The following is a 20027-nucleotide window of genomic DNA, read 5'->3' on the forward strand; positions in this document are numbered from 1 at the left end:
AGAGACTCCCCTGCAGCAGGGACCTGCCAGGAATCACCCTCCAGGGGTAAGCAGGGCTGGAGCCTTGGACCCGGTGGTGCATTGGTGGCTTCCTCTCCTCTTCACTGGGGGTTAAGTTCATCCAACCCCCCGGGAGAGGTTTGTCTGAGCACGAGCACAGCTTGGGTGCCCAGGGTGGAGCCACACGGTGCCTGCAGCAGATCTGGGTCTCCGGGGTCTGTGTGACCCAGCAGGCAGCTCGGGTCGGGGCAGTGCCCTGCTCTGTGCAGGAGCTGGAGCAGGAGAAGGCTGAGCACACACTCAAGACACGTTAGCATGAGGTCTCCATCCTCAGGGGGCCATTACAGCACTGGAACACCCATGGAAAGGATTGTGCTGACACCCATGGGCTTTTTGACAAGTTCTTGGTGTATTTAAGAGGACAGAGAGTTGCCCTGGCTTCGTTGAATTCCCCCTGAGGTTTGCTGCTCTCGTCTTCCTGGCCCTACCTGGTGTGGAGTCTGTGCACTGTGTTGAACCATGATGCTGGCCACACCACTTGTAAATTATCTGATCCAGACACAGTGGCTCATGATATCGCTTATTTTTGCACTGTTGATCATCTTCCAGTGCTTGAGACCAACGGGTGGTCTGGCTGCAGGATGGCCTCTGTAGGGCCTGGGTTTAGCTTCTTGGCCTCGGGCAAGCCTGAAAACCCCTTGTCCCTCCGGGTTGTTTTTCATCTTTTCTGGCTGTTGTTGTCAAGACTGATCATCTGACCCGGCAGAATCGTCTCTGCTGTCAGAGGAAATAATGGGCAGATATAATTAGCAACGTCAGGCCCAGGCAGTCAAACAGCAATCGGACGGGTGCAGATGGCTCTTGGAAGCATGGTCTGTTCCTCTGGCTTGGGGCTGTCTGCTGATCTGGAAGGAGGGAACTGGAGATTGAATTGAGTCTCTCTTAAATAAACTTCTCAGTAAAGATTAATTTCTTTCCAGCCTAATCGACAACACCAGATTGCTCTAAAGGGAGTTGTAAATAAAAGGATCTCAATGAGATATTGACTGTCACCTCCAGGTTTAGGCACAGATTCCTCCTGTTTCTAAATACAATTTGCTTTTCACTCCAAGCAGGCTCCTAACTGGGCTCTGTAAGTGCAGTGGGTTTCCAAAGGGGAGCTGCCGGGGTAGCCAGGGTCAGCTTAGCACCAGGTTTGTAAGGAAGCTGAAATGGCTGGGCTAGCACAAGCCGCACAAGCCTGGGGTGACACGCTGCTAACCCTGGTGACCACCCAGGTCTGTGCTTCGCCACTGCCCATGGACACCCAATAGCTGCCTGGGCTGACGGCCGGAGGGGTGTCAGCCGGAGCAGCCCCGGTGCGGGTGTGGGGCTCCCTAACGTGAGTGCCAATGAGCCGGGTGTGAAGCACGGCTCGAGCAGCGCAACGGACCTGGCTGCGTGCTCTCAGCTCGGCAATTGATCGGAGCTGGCAGCAAGAAACCTCTCTGCCCAGGGCTGCCTTCCAGCCCCGCTGACCGTGCCCTGTGGACACCTCCTGCAGCGGGAGGAGGAAGGGCAGCGTTTCCCGGTAGTGAGTGCAGGGAGCCTCGGGCTCTTTGCAGAGCCGGGGGGGGGCCTCTATCACGGCGGACGAAGATGGAGGCGGGGGGAGCTGGAGAGGGACCAGCGGTTGCGTGAAAGCTGCCACGGGCCCTGCCTGCGTGGAGGGGAGCTCCCACGGCCTCCCCGCCCCCGGGCGGGACCGGCCTCCCCCCCGCGCCCTCCCCTCCTCCGGGCGGGGGAAACCTGCGAGCGGGGCGGGCACGGCCGCGGCGGCGGCGAGGAGCCGGGCACCGCTCCGGTGTCCTACGGGGACCCGGGCCGAGCCGGGCCGTGCTGAACTGGGCCGCTCCGAACAGAACCCAACCGGGTCAAACCCAGCCGGGCTGTGCTGAACCGGGCCAAACCGCGGTCCCTGCGGAGCCGGACCGAGCCGTGCCAGACCGGGACCAACGGGACCGGGACTAACGGGACCGGGCCGAACCGGGCCGGGCCGAGCGGAGCCGGGCGCTGTCCGCGGTGCTGAAGGCGGCGCGGGCGCTGTCCGCGGTGCTGCAGGACCCGACCGGCCCGGCCCCCCCCGGCCCCCCCCGGCGACCGGAGCCGGCCCATGCACCCCGGCCATGGAGGGCCGCGGCACCGGCTCGGGGGGGGCTGGCTACAACGAGGCCCTGCTGCACAAGGTAGGGCTGCGGCAGCGGCGGTGCTCGGAGAAGGCGGGGGGGGAACCGGGGAGGGGCTGCAAAGTGCCGGGGCGGCGTGAGAGCAACAGCCGGGGCAGGGCGCCTGCTTGAACTTCCCCGGCAAACTCTGTCCCTCTCCCCTCCTCGCTCCTCTTCCCCCGCCGGTAGGGTCCATCCGCCATCCCCCATCCCGGCGGGGTGGTGAGGGGATGCGGCTGCAGCTCTTCCTCCACCCCCTCCCCCCCCCCACACCAGCGGCGGCCGGGGCTGGGCAACCGGCGGGGCTCGGCCCCGGTCCCCGCCACCTCCCGGGTGACGGTGGGGAGGGGGGCGGCAGGATCGGGCGTCTTTGCAAAGCAAAGCGGGCAGGAGAGCTGGAAAGGGGCCAGCCCCGCGGCACAGCCCGCAGCCGGCATTCAGCCGCTCCCGCTGTCCTGTGGATGCTCCGGGGGGTCGGGGGGAGCTGCACCCCGGGGCTCTGTTTGCCAGAGACAGCCTAAGGAGCTGGGACTGCCCTGCCATGAAATAGCTGTGTCCCAAGAGACGTCCATCCCTGCCCTCCTTGCTTTAAAATCCTTCTCTTCTGCGGGGTCCCTGGGACTGCATTTTGTAACTCCACGTTGCACGGAGGGTGGCCGGGGCTGCTGCTGTCCCCGCAAGACCTGGGTGGCTCAGGCTCTGCTGCAGGCTCTGCTGGAGCAGGGTTTTTGCTCCCTGCAGTCAGACGCTGCCCTGCAACTCCAGGAGACATGGAGGAGACGCTGGTCTCTGCCAGATCCACCCATCACTCCTTCTTGCTGTCCTCACGCCCTTGCTGCAGTCCCCAGTGACTGTGCAGGGACCGACACCCCTGAGAAGCAGGGGAAAAGCAGGGGTGCGGCAGGGCAGCGGAAAGGGCTGGGGCTGTGTGAATCCCTCTTCACAAATGCCAGTCTATTTTACATCCTGCTCTACTCAGGGCGATGTGCCCAGCCCTTGATTAGCAGGAAAATATCAATTACTAGCAACTCATTTCTGTTGTGCACCGAGTACGTAGGACATGTCTCCAGGGATGACTCAAGAAACTTTGATTCTTTGCAAAGCCTTAACCGTCTCTTCTCCAGCAATGAGTTGCTGCAGTAAAGGAACGACATTGGCGGAAATGAGTCTCTGGGCAGAAGAGCTCCGCAGGAAAATAACCATCCCAGTCCCATGTTCTCTGCCGTTTCCCTTGGTATTTTGCTGCCCTTCCTGTCTGGGTTGCTTGTCGTGCAGAAACAAGCCTGCTCTTGCTCCAGGGATGTGAGGCAGCAAATACCTTGCTAGATCTTGTTTCTGAGCAAGGAATCACATTTCAGATGTGCTGAGAAACCCCAAGAGAGCTTTGCACTCTGGAGGCAAAGGTTAAGTGATTTCTGGTTGGTGGCTAAACCAGGCCTGGGGAGGAAACGGGCTAGGAGCAAATCAAAGCGGGAACAGCAGAGGTTTGTTCTGGGCTGTTCCAGAAAAGTTTCACTTGGCACAAAATGACGGATCCTGCTTTCAGGTGATTTGACCCGTTGCCAAATTGTTCTTCCTCCCATTGGATGCTTGGATCCATTTAGCTGGAACAAGTCCCAGGGGGAGAGGGACATGCCTCTGGGCTGTGGTTGACCCAAGGTGTTAGCGGGGGGGTTGCAAACAGGGATCCCCTGCGTGATCTGAGACAGATCTTGTTTGATGTGCAGCCCTAGAGCTCATGTCTACAGGGCTGAAATACAGCCTCTGCCAGGGCAAGGGCCCAGCGGGGCTGGCAAAGGGCCCCGGCCTCTGGCTCGACCCAGCGTAAGGGGCTTGGCCATGGTGAAACAACGCGTGGGCAGGCTGGGGACAGCCCTGAGGTGTCCCTGTGGCACAGGACAGCTCAAGGCAGCATCCAGCAGCATCCAAGTTGCCCTGGAGCACTGCCTGCAGCAGGGGAGAGGCAGCACAATTTTGTATATAGAGCAGATAGAAGTAAGTCTTGGTGATGCATCCCTGACAGACCGTGAGAGCGGGGTGGTGAGGGGCCGAAAGCAGCCACGGCTTCGCTCTCAGACCTCTCCCAGTGCCGCATCCTGGCTGAGCTCTGCAGGCAGCTGGGCTGGGGTGCACGTACACAATTGCCACAACTTGTTGTAATAAATCCCGCTGACCTGGGAGCAAACCTTTGGGTTTGGGGCTTCAGCAGCTCTCTGAGAGCAACAGCAGAGCCCATGGAGGGCACCTCTCTCCTCCCTGGATCCCCCAGGACTGGGGTTTTACCCTGTTAGGCTCCTGCTAGCTACATTTTAGCTCAGGTCCAGCTACCACATGCTAAAGCTCGGAAATGAACTGGGAAGATAACCTCAACCCACACGCGCTATCCTAGATCTCCTCCTGCTTGGCTGGCACTGGAAATGCAGCAATCACCTCCCTACGCTGCCTTGAGAGCTGTGCAAAACCTCTCTTCCCTAGGCATGTTAGACCAAAATATCTCCTTTGCTCGCTGGCTGCCAGCACGGGTAGCGAAGATCTGAGTGGATTTGCCCTCACTGCCCTATTGCTGTGCCTTGTCTCTGCAACCTACACTGAGCTGGCAGTGATTTTGAAGGGAGGTGATTCGTCTAGGTTTGAATTAGCCCAAAACCCCTGATTTGAGGTGTGGGGAGGGATATTTGCTCTTTCCCTGAGGCAGAGCTGGCAGACAGGTCTGCTCGGGGATGTGTTACAAGCTGTGCCCCGCTTTTCTGCTGGGGCCGTGGAGCAGGCGAGCTGTGGGGGGGTGGAGAAGTGAGGTTACCTCTGCCCACCCAGTGGAAATAATTTCCTTTAGCTGGAAACAAGAATTGCTCTGGTTGTGCTGGGGCTCAGGAGCGGTGCTTTGGGACTGTTACGGAGCAGCTCTCCCTGTCTTGGCCAGGTTTCTCTCTGCGCCTTGGCCAACCCATCTGTGCATGCACCCCGGCAAAGCACTGCTCCATCCCCACGCCACTGTGCAGAGAGGAACTGCAGCACCAAAAGGAATCTCTGAACTTTTTTGCCAAAGTTTTCCGGGCAAAGGAAAACCCCTAGGAAAACCTGGGGTCTGAAGGGTGCTGGGGAGGCCGGGCTGTGGCCGAGGATGCTGGCAAGACGCAGGGCAGGTACGGAGGTTCATCGCTGGGAGGCTTCTTGCTGTCATGACTCAGGCATGTCCAGCCTGAGGTTTTGACAGCTGGCTAGCCACATCCACTCCACAGTGGGGTTTTTATTCTTCTTTTATGTTTATTTCGTAGCCAGGAAGGCCACAGTGATTTCCACTGAGCTGTACCTCCACAGAGCCCATGAGCTTTTCCTAAAGTCATTAGGAACGTCTCTTGGCTGATTCAGGCCAACTTTTACTATTATTATTATTAAGTCATGAAGCAATTCATGAGTTGTCTCTATTCTAAATCCCAATTAAATTATTGATAGGGGAGTCTGCCTTTTATACATCTCTGTAAATCCTGGGCTCTGGAGGCTTTCTGGTGCTCATTCCAGCCAGCTCTCCTCCCTCCATAATTAATGCCATTCTCTGGGTTAACCGCTCACAAAGACAGCACTGCAGGGTGCAGCTGGTCTTGTTGCACCTCCCAGCACCAGTATTTTACCTGGGAATAGTGTGTAGCACCAAAAAATGCAGCACTGGGGTGCAGGAGCCACATGGTAATGAACTCGGGGTGTTCTCCTATGTGGCTGCTCCAGAGCAGATCCTGCTCTCTGCATGGGGAACGTGCCTGGGCTCCAGGGCAAAGCCAAGGGGGGCTTGGGCAGGGAAATTCCCCCCAGGGAAAGGGGTGACCCAGCTCCTCTGGTCCACATGCAAGGGCTTCACCCAGAGATTTCTGCCTCCCAACATCCCCCCAGCTCCCGCGCAGGCTCCCAGCCCACGAGGCTGCTCTGAATGTGCAAGTGACCCGCAAACAGCCTGACGTCTAGTTAGGGAGGGCACAGAAATCTCCGGCTGCGGATCCGGCCCCAGATTGCTGCCTCTGAGCCCTGCGGAGGTGCAGGGCTCCCTCCCGCCAACAGCTCCGCTCAGCAGGTCAGGCTCTTCCCAGGAGATGTTTGGGCTTTGGGATGTTTTTTCCAAGGGAAAACGCTGATTCACCGAAGCGAGCATTTCACTGATGCGTATCGGCGTTAACAGGCTCCAGGCAGGTTGTGGTGCGGTGATTTATGCAAGGCAGGATGCTGGTCTCCTGCCAGTCCTCGTTCCTGCTTCATTTGTGGTCCCCAAGCTCCTTGGCTTTTGGTTTCAGCCCACTCCTTTGGGGTCCGTGGGGTGGCAGAAACCACGATGCCGGGCGCTGTGGCATGTGCCTGGTGGCTGGATCCCCCATGGCCTCCCGGGGCATGAAATCAGGTCTTGATCTGCCAGGGCTGTTTGGGCACTTGATTAAACACGTTCCTCCACGCTCATCTGCCTTGTGCTTCACAAGGGGGTACACGCAGTGCCTGAAGTGCTGCCGGGCTGGGTTTCACCCCGGGGCCCCTCGGTGCAGGGAAGGTGATGGCGGGATGGGACCGGCCACTTGCGGAGGCTCCCCTGGCCATCGGGAAGATGCTGAAGCAACAGCTCCCGCTCGGCAGGTGAAGAGTGACCTTTGCGATGTCACCTGGGGTGGGGACAAAGGGCTGAGGTGCCCCGGGATGGAGCAGGGCTGCTGGAGCTGAACAGAAACCAAGGGGGGAAACAACAGATGTGGAGAAGTGCGGCGCAGGTGGAGGCAGAGAGTGGGAAGGTTCAGCCCCAGCACCTCGCTGGCTCAGCCCTGCAGCCTCAGGGGTGGCAGGAGACTGGTGACAGGGGGGACACTGCCCCCAGGCCAGCTCAGCACTTGCCAGGGCTGCAGCTACAGGAACATCCGTGTCCTGAAAGACAGAGCCAAAACCATCTCTGAGGAAGAAGCCGGTTAGCAGAGTGTTTATTTTAACTCGTGTCCCTGCGAAAGGGTTGAAAGTGCCTCGGTTTCCTGAAAGGATGGGAACGTTTGTGGCGGTGGCTCTGCAAACAAAACCCAGATACCGGCAGAGAGGGGAGGGAGGGGTTTGCGTTTGCACCGCTGGTCTCCCTTAGGCTGGGGATTTGGAGGAACACGGGCAGGAGCAGAAGGGAGGATGGGCTCCCCAGGGATGCGGTGTGGGTACCAGGGCCACGGGCTGGCAGCTTGGGAGCTGCTCGGGAGGTGATGGCAATGCCCCAGCTCTGACACCTGCACAGCTCCCTCGTCCCTTCTGTTCAGGGACAAGCAAGCTTTGCTCCCTGTGGGAGAGCCCTGAGGCTTCCCACGAAGGGCTGGAGAGGCAGAGGGGCTTCGTGACTTCAAATCCAGCACCCTGCTGGTGGGGAACGCTGCAGGTCCACGGCGTTAATGCAGCATGAAGACAGCCTGGTGCCCCGGGGCTGCATGGCTGTGGCAGTGGCTGTGTGCAGCAGCTGCAGGAGACACTTTATTAAACGGTTTTGGACCTAATCCAGCCCTGCCAGGGTCCTCCCAAAGAAGTTTTCTGCCAGGGCTGTGCGAGCCAAGCCTGCCTCCGCCTGGCAGCTTCCCGAGCCGGGGCAGGAGCATTTCTCCTGCTTGCTCTCCGTGACGGGCTGTGCTTTGCTTTCTCTTCCACCTCTCTGCGATTGGAGAGGGCACAGCGGGGCTCACGCCCGAAGCTCAGCCCAGGGCACATTTCATTTATTACAGAGATGGTCAGAGGGGTGGAAATTCCTCCTTGAGCAGGTGGCAGGACCAAAAGTGACAGCGAAGAACAGGGCACAGCGGGACGAGCCATCTGGCCGTGGCGCTGGCACCCAGCAGCCCGTGGGGACAATCTGCTGCCGAGCGGAGCTGTGCAGGGGGGCTGCCATGGGGCAGCCCTGGGGCTGGGTCGAAACCAGGACAGGCTCCCATGGGGCCCACGGCTCCGCCGTGATCTGGGGCCAGGCTAGTCCCTCCCTATCCTGCTGCATTCACTGCTGCATCCCCCCAGCACCCCCTCCCCAAACGCCCGGCCCCCGGCTGCATGCCATATTTGCAAGCTCAGGCATCGCCTGCTCCAGCGTGCTGACGCCTCGTTACCTGGTCCTTGCAGACGATCCTGGTCGGAGACAGCGGCGTGGGGAAGACATCTCTGCTGGTCCAGTTTGACCAGGGCAAGTTCATTCCTGGTTCCTTCTCCGCCACCGTGGGCATTGGGTTTACGGTAAGAGCCCAATCCCTGGTCCCTGAGCTGTGCAACCTCGCTCACCCTTGGGGGAGCAGTTTTATTTGGGTAAACGGTGCTAAGCACAAAGAATTGAGAGAATTTGCTTTGGTGCTGCTGGATGAGGGGCCCAGTTTGGCTGCGTGCTTGCTGGCAAGCTGGGGGCAGGCGTACTTTGGGCTGCTGGGGGGGATGGAGGATGGACAAGGCTTCACATCCCAAAACTCTCGGTGGGGCCGTGCCTGAGAGCAGCCTTTTGCAAAGGCTTGCACCCAGAAAGCTGCCTTTGGAGCAGCCCTGCTCTCCCAGGGAGAAGCCAGCCTGTGTCCTGCCTGTGCGGCCCGGGGCCCTTGTGAAAACTCAGGCAGATGGCGGCAGTGCCTGGGAAAAGCACTCGGCTGCCGTCCAGCGCTATTTGCAGAGCTGCTGCGGGGCCGGCGAGCGGCTCCGACATGTTTCCCCTCTCCCGGGGGAGCCTGGGACAGAGATGGTGCTTGGGACCTCACCGCACAGCGAGACCGGCATCCCTCCAGCATCCGTGGCAAGGCCGGGGCTCATCAAGAGGCTATTACCCACGGGATGGCTATTACCCATGAGGAGGCTATTACCCACGGGGATTTTCTCTCTAGTCCAGGCCAAGGAAGCAGGGAAACATGTGGTACCGGTGCAGGGGGTCTGGGGCCAAGCAGCCCAGGGGCTGGCAGCCAAGGGTGCCTCTGCGGGCAGTGCCGAGCCCTGGGCAGGCAGAGGAGGCTCAGCCATGCTCCCGACCTTCGCTGGCTCCTGGCTGCCTTGTTTCCTTTGCAGCAAATGACAGCGTGTGGAGGTGATGCTCAGCCAGGCGTTTTTCCTGCCTAGGCAACTCTGTGAGCACCAGCACTTTTTGCCGTACCCTTCCAGCCCCCCATCCCCAGCAAGCTCCAGGGGAGCTCAGCCGCTTCCCGGAGCTCCAAGTGCCTCCAGCCTTCAGATCTGGGCACTTTCCTGGCCAAGGAGCGTATATAAACTATAAATCCCCCAGCCGGGTCTGAGCACAGTTACGGGACTGGAAATACAGGTTCCCTTTCCCGAGGGGCAGAGGAAGGCTTGGCTGGAGCAGGAGCCGGCAGCCGGGGAAGGTGCGGAGGCGGGTGCCGTCGCAGAGGGCATCTCTGCCATCGGACCTCCCGCGGCCACGCGTGGCCTTCGCCGGGAGAGCGGCGAGGGGCACGGCTCTGCACTGGAGCCCTGCACGCCTGAATCCCAGCAGCGTGAGCAGGGCTGGGGGGTTTGCACAGAGATTAGTCTTGGCGCAGGGGAGATGGGCTGGGTATCTCCCCTGGATATCCCAGGGGAGATGGGCTGGATATATAAATCAGAGGCGGCTGAAGGTTCCTGTCCATGGAGTGGTGCCTGTAAGCCTGAAGACCCTGGGCAGCCATAGCGCATGGACCTGGATGGGGTTTTGTGGAGTGAGTTTCTGGGTAACACAATATTCCTGGCTCTCTCCTGGGACTTCTCCCGCGTTCCCATGCTTGGGCTTTTCCCAAATGAAGTGCGCTATGAACCCGGCCCCAACGGCCAGGTTAGGATGCTGGGGGCTGTGAGCAGCCGGGGGGAGCGGAAGCCCCGGCAGCCATCCCGGCCGAGACGCAGGCGCCGCTGAACCGTCTTGTCGCCGCACGCGGCTTCCGGCTAACGGCCGCTGGTTTCCTCCCAGCTTCGCTGCGTCTTGGTGCTAACCCGGGGCCCAGCTCGGCAGCCGTCGGGGCTGCAGTGGATGGGGCAAACCCCCCACCCGTGGGTGGGCTGGTGGGGTGGGAGCGGGGGCTACCATCCCCATCGACTCAGCGTGGCGGGGGGATTTGGCAGCACCGGGGTCTCCATCCCCAACACCCCGTGGGGAACAGGGGGGCTGTTCATTTGTGGGGTGAGTGGTTCCTCCTCTCCCCATCCATGTGCCCGGAGGGACATGCCACGGCTCTGCCCGCCGTCCGGTGCCGCCGAGCCCCTGGCAAACCCAAGCACCCCGGGGTCCCCGGTGTGGGGGTGCAGGGGGGCAGGTTTCCAGCCTTGAGCCTCCTCTTCCTCACCCCGGGGCCAGGCCGGGCAGGGAGGCGGCCGGGGCACAGCCTTGGGAGTGGCATTGGCCGGGGAGGAGGAGGAAGAAGAGGAGGAAGGCGGGCCGGGCCGGGCCGGGCCGGGTGGGGCCGTGGCTCCCGCTGGCCCCGCGGCGCCGGGACTCGGCGGCTCCGCTCAGGCACACCATGAGCGGCCCCGGCGGGGCGGCGGGGAGCGGGACCCTCCCGGTGGGGAGCGGGGACCCCCCGACGGGGAGCGGGGACCCCCCGGCGCTGCCCCGGGACTACGAGCTGGCTGGCAAGGTGGGAGACGGCGCAGGATGCGGGACGGGGGGGGAGCAGGGATGAACCCCCCAAGCCCTGCCGGGGGTGGAGGTTGGGGCTCGCCCCCTGGCCCGGGGGAGACCGGGAGGGGTCCGGGGGGGGGGTCCTAGGGGCCCCCCGCTTCCTCCGCTGTCGCGATGGCGCCCAGGAAGCGGCTGCGGGCCGGGGAAGGGGAAGGGGAAGGAGGCGGCGGCTCCAGCTGAGCCCCCCCAGTCCTGCCCGCCCCTGCCCCGGGGGGGTCCCAGATCTAGCAGATGTGGGGATGGGGGTCCTCTCCCCTCGGGAGGTGGGGATGGGGGGTCCCTGCCCCGGGGACGAGGGGAGGTCTTTGCCCCGGGTGTGTCCCTGCCCCGTGGTGGCCATGGGGGTCCCGGCCCCGGTGGCCCAGCTGCAGCAATAGGGCTTTTGGGGCTCTCGGCTTGGTGGGCAGCGGGACTCCCTGGGGGGGGGGGGGGGCACGGCCGAGCTCTGCCTTCTGAAAGCCCGTCCTGGCCTTCTCCGGGCAAGGGGGGCTCCTGCCAGCCGGGGCAGTGGTGCCCCCCATGATACAGGGCAGGGAAAGCAGGATCCCATCCAGCCCATCACAGCATCCCAAGGGCACCGGGGAGAGGGGCAGCGTGTGTGCCCCGGAGCTGAGCCAGCCCAGGGCCCCGCACCCACTCCCTAGCCCCCCGCACTGCAAACGTCCCCGCACCCCTGCCAGATATCAGGGTGGGAACCCTCCTCCCTGAGTACCCCCCTCTTCCCCAGCCCAGCTCAGCCAAGGGTTGCCCCGGGGAAGCACCCTCCTCTTCCCGGCGGCACAGAGGAGGCACAGGGCTGATGAACCTTTTACCCCGAAAATTTAATACGCAGCCCCAGGCTGAGCCCAGCACCAACAGTGCCAGCCCTGAGACCTCCTGCTGCCTCGCTGAGCCGGCTCCCAAAGCAGTCCCACACGCTGCCACCTGCCCTAAACCGCTTTTATTCCTTTGCCTTCATCCTCTCCGCTCTGACTACTTTCAGTGGCGGGCAATTTTTGCATTCGAGGGAGGAAATCAGTTGTCACCTTGATCTGGAGCGAGATGGAGGCAGAACTGCACAGTGTTCCCAGCTGCCCTCCAGCCTGGGCTGGGTCGGGGTGTCCCGGGGAAGGATTTGACCAGCAAGGTGAATTGGCAGGAGGCACAGCATTTTCAGCCCCCAGCTCTGGCTGTGCTGGCCCCCAGGGCATTTGCTGTGCCATCCCTGTGGAGAGTGGCCATGGCTCGCTGTGTTCGCCTGGCCCGGAGGCAGTGGGGCCACGTGGGTTTGCTTTGCAGGCTCCAGCGTCCTGGCAGGGTGGACTTGCGGGATGGACCTTCTTGCTGGAGTCCTGCTCGCTGCCGTTTTTAGGCAGGGGATAGATGCAGACAGCGTCAGGTTAATTATTGCTGGGCAGGAAAGGGCTGCTGCCATCGAGCAGGAGCACAGCATCGCGGTATCGGGTAAGGCTGTGCTTACAGAGACCCGCATCGGTCCTGGCTGCTGCCTGCCTGGGTCCGGTGGTGCCAGAGCGGTTGGGGAGCCCGGGCTGAGCTTGTTTGCTTAGCAGGAGTGGAAAAGGCACCGTGTTTGCTTTGGTGTCTGTGGCAGGCAGGGCCCTGGGCACCGACAGGGTGAGAGTCCCGGACATGGTGGGGTTTGCCCAAGCCATGCATCAGCCCTTGGGCTGGGCACACCCGGGCTGGGGGCAGAGGTGGCTCCACGTGTCTGGGAGCTGCGACCAGTTCTCCAAGAAGCCTCCTGGGTTGGGAGACGGCCAGGGGCCGGCCAGGAGACATCTCTTCTTGCTGCGGTACCTGCCTTCCTACCAGCTCTTCTCTTCTGTTCTCCCCCTCTCCGGTGGCTGGGGGCTGCTCTGCTGCCCTGGGGCACCACTTGGCTGCACCCTTGGGGGTCCCATCCCACCCCCAGCTCTCACGGGGCTCCTCAGACCTGGCAGGACCAGCCCTGGGGAAAGAAACAGAGGGACACAAGGGACCGAGGGGGGGCTCAGCAGCATCCAGGGACGCTGCCCGCTCCCCGTCCCGCTGACACCTCTCCCTGCGCCCATCTTGCAGGTGATGTTACTTGGAGACTCGGGCGTGGGGAAAACCTGCTTCCTGCTCCAGTTCAAAGACGGGGCCTTTCTCTCCGGGACGTTCATAGCCACCGTGGGCATAGATTTCCGGGTGAGACCACCACGGCTGCTGGCCCCTCACTTCCCCCAACCCGCACCTTGGCCAGCATGGGGTGCTGGGAAGGAGGGATGGGGGGTTTCCAGGCTCTGCACCCCAAATAATCTCCCAACCAGCTGCAGGCGCTTGCTGAAACCCTTCCACCTCTCCCTGGAAGAGCAGTAACAGATGGAAGAACCCGCCAGGAACGTCACCTCTTGCCTTTAAATCAGCAAAAAGCCTCCGTTTAGCCCATCCCGGCCAGGTGCCTGGGCTGGGGGTGTGTGGTGGGTGGCCGGCACACTCCACCGGCTAGGCTGAGACCAACGGCTCGGGGGGCAAACACTGGTTGCTGTAATTTTGTGCCTTGAAAGGGCTGAAATGGGCTGCCAAGGAGTGGTTAAGGTGGCCGGATCCCATTTAAACCTTTCTGCTGCTCTCTGTTCACCAAAGTTCAGCTGCAGGGTCTCTCTGGGGATGCACAGGCGGGCAGAACTGTTTGCAGCACAAGGTAGAGCGGCATTTCAGCAGGCTGGAAGTCACGGCGGGGGGTGTCCCCGGTCTGGCCTCTGCCCGCGGCTGCCGACACGTGTCGAGTGCGGTTGGCGCTTCCTCTGCCTCCGCAGCTGAAGCTGCTCTGGTTTTCTGCTGCCTTTGCAGCCCGGGCTGCTCTTGGCTTGCAGGGGGGAACTGGGGGATTGGTGAGCAGGGGCTGGGGGAGAGGGTTGTAGGTTCGCTTTGGAGGGGTCTTGTGGCCTGTCCTTCCAATAAAGTCATGAAAGAAGGAAAATCTGCTGTGTCCCACTGCTGGGCTCAGGGCCCGTGGCCCCAGGGGTGTTGCCAGCTCGTAGGTACCTGCTCTGCCTCATGCAAGCGTCCCCTCCAGCAGCTCACGGCTTGCTGTTGGTAGGTAATTTCCAGCGTCTCCTAGGGCACATTTTGTTTTATTCAGCCCATTTTCCCAACTTTTATCATCTCCACATGGGCTGAATTTCCATTTCAAACAATTCCAGGCAGCCAAATTATTTATAGGGGTCTTCTCTTTCCAGACTCATCCCTCCAAGCACAATTCTTTAAGAGTCTTAAAATAGCCCTTTGGTAACTCCTGCTTTTTTCTCTGGCCTCTGGAGACAAGTCCCTGTGCTTCCGAGTTGGGTACAGCGATTGCTTAAGCCCTGATAACTGCCTTCCCTGCTCACTTGAAAATGCCTCTTCCCTTCCCCGGTCCCAGCCTGGCTACCTGGCTGCAAACCACCCTAACCCAGGAGATTTCCTCCTGCCGTGCTGGATAAAGCTATGTGCTACCTGCAACCCCCCAGCGCAGTGTTTGCAACCACCTTTAAGGGCAAAGCAAGGCTCTCACCAACAAGGAAACCTGAGCTGGATACCCAGCATTGCCCACTGAGTGTCCCCAGGCAGCGCGTAGCATCCGAAGGCCTTAAATTGCTGCAAATAGCTCAAATTTTTAGTGCAGCAGTGGTTCCTTCAGCACATGGAGCAGAAGGATGCTGGGCAGAAAGGTCAGGGCTTTATGGTGGACAAGCATAAAAGCAGGCCAAGATGTTATTAATAGATGCACTTTTGCATGTAGTTCATGCAAGACCTCCCCACTTCCCCAGCGCTGCCGAACTTCCCCTGGCCACGCAGGCAGGGGCTGCAGCAAGCCGGGGGCTGACCGGCAGGAGCCGGAGCGAGTCGGCATCCCTGGGCTTTGCGGGGCAGCCTGCATCGTTAGCCGGCTCTTTAGGGGACTTGGGAGCCACAGGACTGGGGCACTAGCTGTAGGAGATGAGCGAGGCACCGGATCCAAAGCAGGCTGGGATCTTGCTGTCCTGTCTCCGTCAGGGCCTGATTCTGCCCTTTTCCACCCTGGCACGAGGGGATGCGGCTCTGGGATGTCCCTGTAGCCACCACGCAGCATCACAGCCCCCCAGCAGGACCAGGGTTTGTAGCAGTGAGGCTTCAACATCCAGCCCCACAGGCAGCCTGGCTTCATCCCGCCGGCCGGGGGAGAGCAGCCGAGGGGCCGGGGCATGGCCGGCTCCATGCCGGGGCTGGCCGGCACCCACACCAAGGCAAGCTTTGGGCTGATGAACGTGCTCTCCTTCTCTTCTGCAGAACAAAGTGGTGGCCGTGGATGGCGTGAAGGTGAAGTTGCAGGTGAGCTTTGGGAGGGGGTGAGCAATTCCCAGCCAGATTGCTGGACACCCCCCCCAGGCTGAGCACAGTGGGCTGGTGGGGCCGGGAGCCACAGGGGCATCCCCAGCTGGGGGGGGGTTCCCCTCCCCACTCTCATTGGGGCGGCTTCTCGGCAGATCTGGGACACGGCAGGACAGGAGCGTTTCCGCAGCATCACCCATGCCTACTACAGGGACGCCCAAGGTGGGTCTGGGGTCCGGTGGGGACGGGGGAGACCGGCCGGAGCGCATCCCTGCAGTGGGGCAATGCCTCTGCCTCTTCCCTTCCAGCCCTGCTCCTGCTCTACGATATCACCAGCAAGATGTCCTTTGACAACATCCGCGTGAGTCCCCTCCGTGGGTCGGGAGAGTGTTTCTCTCTGGGGATTGGGATTGCGGGTGCCCTGTGTGGCTTGCTGGGTGTTTGGGGCAGTTTGAAGCTTGTTTTACACATAAGCGCCGGCTGTTTCGGCCAGACCCAGCCGGCTGGGAGCTCGTCCCTGGGGCGCCTGGCTGGGTGCTGCATGGCTGAGTGAGTTTTGTTTAGGGACACGGTAAATGGCTGGAGGGAGAAAACGCGGTTTGGGATGGACGTGAACTACGTGTAGGCTTGGGCTGTAGCCAGGAGATGGGGCGTTTTCAGGACTGTTCGGCTGTGACGCTGAAATGGTTCCCATGCCAAAAAAAAAGTCGTTTTCCCTGTCCTTGTGGGGAGGTGTGAGGGCTCAGAGGGGAGGGACGGGGGTACCGCTCCCCCCGACACAGCCCCGCTGCCCCACAGGCCTGGCTGACGGAGATCCACGAGTACGCCCAGAAGGATGTGGTCATCATGCTGCTGGGCAATAAGGTGCGTGCAGGGTCCCCCTTCACCCCGCAGTTTGCTGTGCCGTGCCGTGCCGTGCCGTGCCGTGCTGTGCCGTGCCGGCCCTGCCTTGCCCTTGCCGTCCCCGTGGCTGTGGAGGGATGGGGCTCGGTGGGCGCTCTGCCTGCCGGCTGGGTGCAGCCTGCCTACACCCACCGCCGGGCTCTGCTGCTTTCTGGGCTCAGCCAGGCCCAGAGGTGACCCCAGAGGTTTGGGGGGGTCGAGGGGGGCCGGGGGGGGGGGCAGTGTCCCCCGCGGCCAGTGGGGGCAGCACGAGGCTGAGGCTGCTGGTACGGGATGCTCCTGGGTATGGGATGGTGCTGGGTATGGGATGCCCACCCAGGTCCTGGATGCACCCCACGTAGCCCCAAGTCCCAGATGCCCAACCAGGTCCCAGATTCTCTCCAGGGGTCCCAGATGCTGCCAGGTGTCCAATGCCTGACTGGGTACTGGATTTTCCCCTGGGACTGGATGCCCCCTGAATCCTGAATGATGCTGGGTACTCAATGCCCAGCGGGGTACCAGAAGCCCCCCTGGGTCCTGGATGCCCCCAGGTGCTGGATGCTGTCCCAGGTCCCCAGTGTCCCCAGGTCCGGGATGCCCCCCCACATCCTCGATGCCCCCAGGTCCCAGAGGCTCAACAGGTCCTGGATTCTTCTCTGGGCACTGGATGTTCCTGGGTCCCTGATGCCACCAGTTCCTGGCAGCCCCCTGCGCACCCCACCCCACCTGCTTGCCAGATGCCCCCAGGGTGCTAGCTGGCCCTGGTACGCGGTGACACTTTCCTTCCCCCGGCAGGCTGACGTGAGCAGCGAGAGGGCTGTGAGGACAGAGGATGGAGCGTCGCTGGCCAGGGTGAGCCATGCCAGGGTCTAACCTGGCTGCAGCCCCACCAGACAATTGCACGTTGCTCAGGGTCCCCGCGCAGCCGTGCCATCCCCTCTGATGGGTGCCCAGACCTGCCTGGCTCTAGCACGGGCAGCACGGCAGCCGCTTGCACGCAAAACCTGGGGCAAGGCAGGGAGGGGACGGCACCTTGTCCCCAAGCCTCAGCCAGGCGACAGGGATGATTCGGAGGGGCAGGAGGGCATTTCGGGGCTGGCCGCTGATGGGGCCGTGCTGCCCTTGCAGGAGTACGGGGTGCCTTTCATGGAGACAAGCGCCAAGACGGGCATGAACGTGGAGCTGGCCTTCCTGGCCATTGCCAAGTGAGTACCTGGGGGACCCAGGCAAGGGAGGTGTCCCCTGCAGCCCCACCGCCTCCTGCACCGGCACTGGAGCAGGCGGGGGGGGTAATGCGGCCCCACCACCCCAGGGAGCTAAAGCAGCGCGCAGTGCAGCCGCCGGATGAGCCCCGCTTCCAGATCCACGACTACATCGAGTCACAGAAGAAGAAATCCAGCTGCTGTGCCTTTGCTTGAGAGCGGCCGGGAGGAGCCGGCAGCCCCAGGGGCGCAGGCAGGCGGGAGGCTGAGCGGGGGCCCGATCCTGCCCTTGAGCACCGGAGGGAACCAGGCTCCGACAAGCCAAGTGTGGACGGGACGATGCGGCGGACCAGAGCGTGCACAAGGAGAGCCATTGCCCCGGCGCCAGGATCCAGGGGCCGGATCCTGCTGCCCTGCAGGGCAATGCCTGGAGCTTACTGTGTGCCATTGGGGGAATAACCGCGGTGTGATGACTGCCAGCCTGGCCAGCGAGCCACGGTGGTGCCTCCGTCACCTGAGCAGGATGCAGGATATGGCCCCACACCTAGCTGAGGGCCCCTTGGAGCGGCTGGAGGGGCCGTGTGTGTGCCATGGATGAGCCCCCATGCAGCCCCCGGCCCTCTCCTCCCCTGCAGCCATCCCTGCTCTCGGTGCTGCTCTCATCCGGCTGGAAGGGCCTGATCCAGCCCCCCGCGTCCCTGGTGCTGCCGGGCTCTGGCTTCCCTCCAGGGAGCCTCGGCTCTGCCCCCCGGGCTGCCCCACGCCCGGGTGCAGCCGGTGCCCACACAGCCATGGCTCCTCGCTGCTGCGGTTGCTGATGTCGGCTTTTATCCTCCTGTCGCCACGAGGGTAGCGATGTCCCCGTTATGTCCCAGTTCTGCCAGAGGGAAGGGCTGGGATGGGGAAGCATCCAGCCAAGCCTACTCCCTGCCTGTGCAGCTGGCGTGAGAAATAAAACTCCCCTTGGAGCGCCCGAGTGATGCTTGGGGCACTTCTGGTACACATGGCAATTTGGAAAAACCTTTATTTCCCCCCTCTTGTAGCCACAGGAATTAGAGACTTTATTTTTTTAACAGGAAAAGCCTTTTTCTTTTCAGTCCCTCCAGACAAAACCATCTCTGGCCTCATGCAGACTGGAGCTGGTGGGGTAGAGGTGCCCGCGGTGGCCTGGGGCTGCTGTGCCTGCCAGCTCCCAGGGCAGGCTGGGTTTCTCTCCCGTCGCTGCACATGTAATACAACTGTTTCTTCCTACCGCTGGCAAATAGCAGCTGAAACGCACTCTCTGGAGAGCAGATGCCTGAGATGCTTCAGCCAGCAAACGTTGCTACGTTGGGCACCGGTGGGGCGCAGGGTGCAAGGCGTGGGCCCCGCGTTGCTGCACATCCCCGGTGCTCAGCCTGGCTCTGCCGACCCCTCCGGCACACTGCCGGCTCCCCCGAGCACGACCTAGGGCAGTGAGACAGTGAATATTTGGTTGTGTAGCTGAAGAGCTGATGTGAAGGGCAGCTGCGGAGGGCATGGCACTGCTGCACGTAGGAGTCGGGGACTGTCCGGCACATCCGTCCCCCCCAGCATCTTCCCTGGCCCTGCGCCCGAGCTGCTCATCTCTCACCCGGCCCAGTGCCTCCTTCGCCTCTGCTCTGCTCCCGGGTCTCTCTTTGCAAGTTTACAGATTAAAGCTGGGTATTTTCGAGGCTTTGCATCTGCCTGGTTTTTTATTGCGTGAGAAATCCCTGCCCTGGGTCTGCAACGTGGGAGGCTGGAGCACCCAGGCGCTGCAGAGCAGCGGGGCCAGGGGGGGTCCTGGGAGCAGCCGTGGGGAGGGGGCAGCAGCCACGGCCCTTTCCTCCCCACCGGGGCTTTCGTTGCACATTTCAGACAGTCCAAAGGTGAGAGGGGAAGAGTAAACATGGCCTGTTAAATTAAAACCAACCTCCTCCCCTGCTGTTCTCATGGTGCGGAGTCCAGCATTCCCCAAATAACTCCGTCTTCCCACCAATGGCATTGCTGCTGCTGCTTGGCTGATGTCTGCAAAAAACGCTGGATGGCTTCAACACAAACAGACGTTGGCTCTTTTCTGCTTTCCCTCCTCCAGCCTGAGCTCCCTTAACGTCACACGGAGCCACAAAGGCCGCTGGCAGGAGGAGGCAGCTGGGTGCGATGCTGGAGTCTGCCGGACCCCAAAAGCAGCTCCGTCTGTTTCCTTTGCTGCTGCCTTTCTTCCTTATCACGGTCCCGTGCTCAAACCAGCCCTCCCAGAGCTGGGTTTTGTTTCCTGACTTCAGGCAGCGTTCCCAAAAAGTGTGTCCCCCCCATCTCCTCCCCGAACACGCACGCTCGCAGGGCCGTGCCGCTCACAACCCCCTTGCCAAGGGGAGGGCTGTGCCGCGTTGATGCCGCAGGCGATGGACCCCCCTTGTCCTGGGGCCGTACCATGACACGCTTGCCCTGGTTTTCCTCTCTGCAGGCATCTGCCGCCGGCTGCCATGGGATTCCTCTCCGCCGCCTTTCTCAGGGCCGAGCAGCTGCGGGCAAATGCTCAGCCGAGTGGAGGAAACAAATGAGCCCACCCTCCGCTCCCAGCTCGGCCCGCGGAGCTGGAGCGCAGCCACCCCCAGCACAACGGGGGGTTTCTCGGCTGCTGGGGTCCCTGCAGCAGGGGTTCGGTGCAGAGCTGCCCAGGAGGGACGTGTCCTGCGGCATGCTGCCGTCACCTCCTTGCTCGCCAGGCTGCAGCGAAGTTAAACGTGATCCCGGCTGCCCTGAGGACCTTTGGCCGGCCTGAACTTCAGCCAGGCCCTG

General features: G+C 61.9%; 1 protein-coding gene across 2 annotated transcripts; it reads left to right on the forward strand.

The window, feature by feature from the left end:
- The first annotated feature begins 2165 nt into the window (after positions 1–2165).
- RAB37 (RAB37, member RAS oncogene family) lies at positions 2166–18918 on the forward strand. Of its 2 annotated transcripts, XM_050908403.1 has the most exons (9): positions 2166–2225; positions 8310–8420; positions 15100–15141; positions 15297–15363; positions 15450–15502; positions 15940–16005; positions 16819–16875; positions 17152–17228; positions 17336–18918. In XM_050908403.1, exons 1-9 carry the CDS (start codon positions 2166–2168, stop codon positions 17439–17441), a joined length of 639 nt encoding a protein of 212 aa, XP_050764360.1. In that variant the 3' UTR covers positions 17442–18918. The 2 variants fall into 2 exon arrangements, with proteins under 2 accessions (XP_050764360.1, XP_050764361.1); XM_050908404.1 differs by lacking the exons at positions 2166–2225; positions 8310–8420 and adding an exon at positions 12889–12996.
- Positions 18919–20027: the final 1109 nt, after the last annotated feature.

This window comes from Gymnogyps californianus, chromosome 19, assembly GCF_018139145.2.
Source record: "Gymnogyps californianus isolate 813 chromosome 19, ASM1813914v2, whole genome shotgun sequence".
NCBI lineage: Eukaryota > Metazoa > Chordata > Aves > Accipitriformes > Cathartidae > Gymnogyps > Gymnogyps californianus.

Excerpts from the sequence above, each read along its gene's own strand:
- RAB37 (XM_050908403.1), top strand. The coding sequence starts at position 2,166 with ATGGAGGGCCGCGGCACCGGCTCGGGGGGGGCTGGCTACAACGAGGCC. Across the intron at positions 2,226-8,309 it reads ACGAGGCCCTGCTGCACAAG|ACGATCCTGGTCGGAGACAG; the intron begins GTAGGGCTGCGG and ends TGGTCCTTGCAG. Across the intron at positions 8,421-15,099 it reads CCGTGGGCATTGGGTTTACG|AACAAAGTGGTGGCCGTGGA; the intron begins GTAAGAGCCCAA and ends TCTCTTCTGCAG.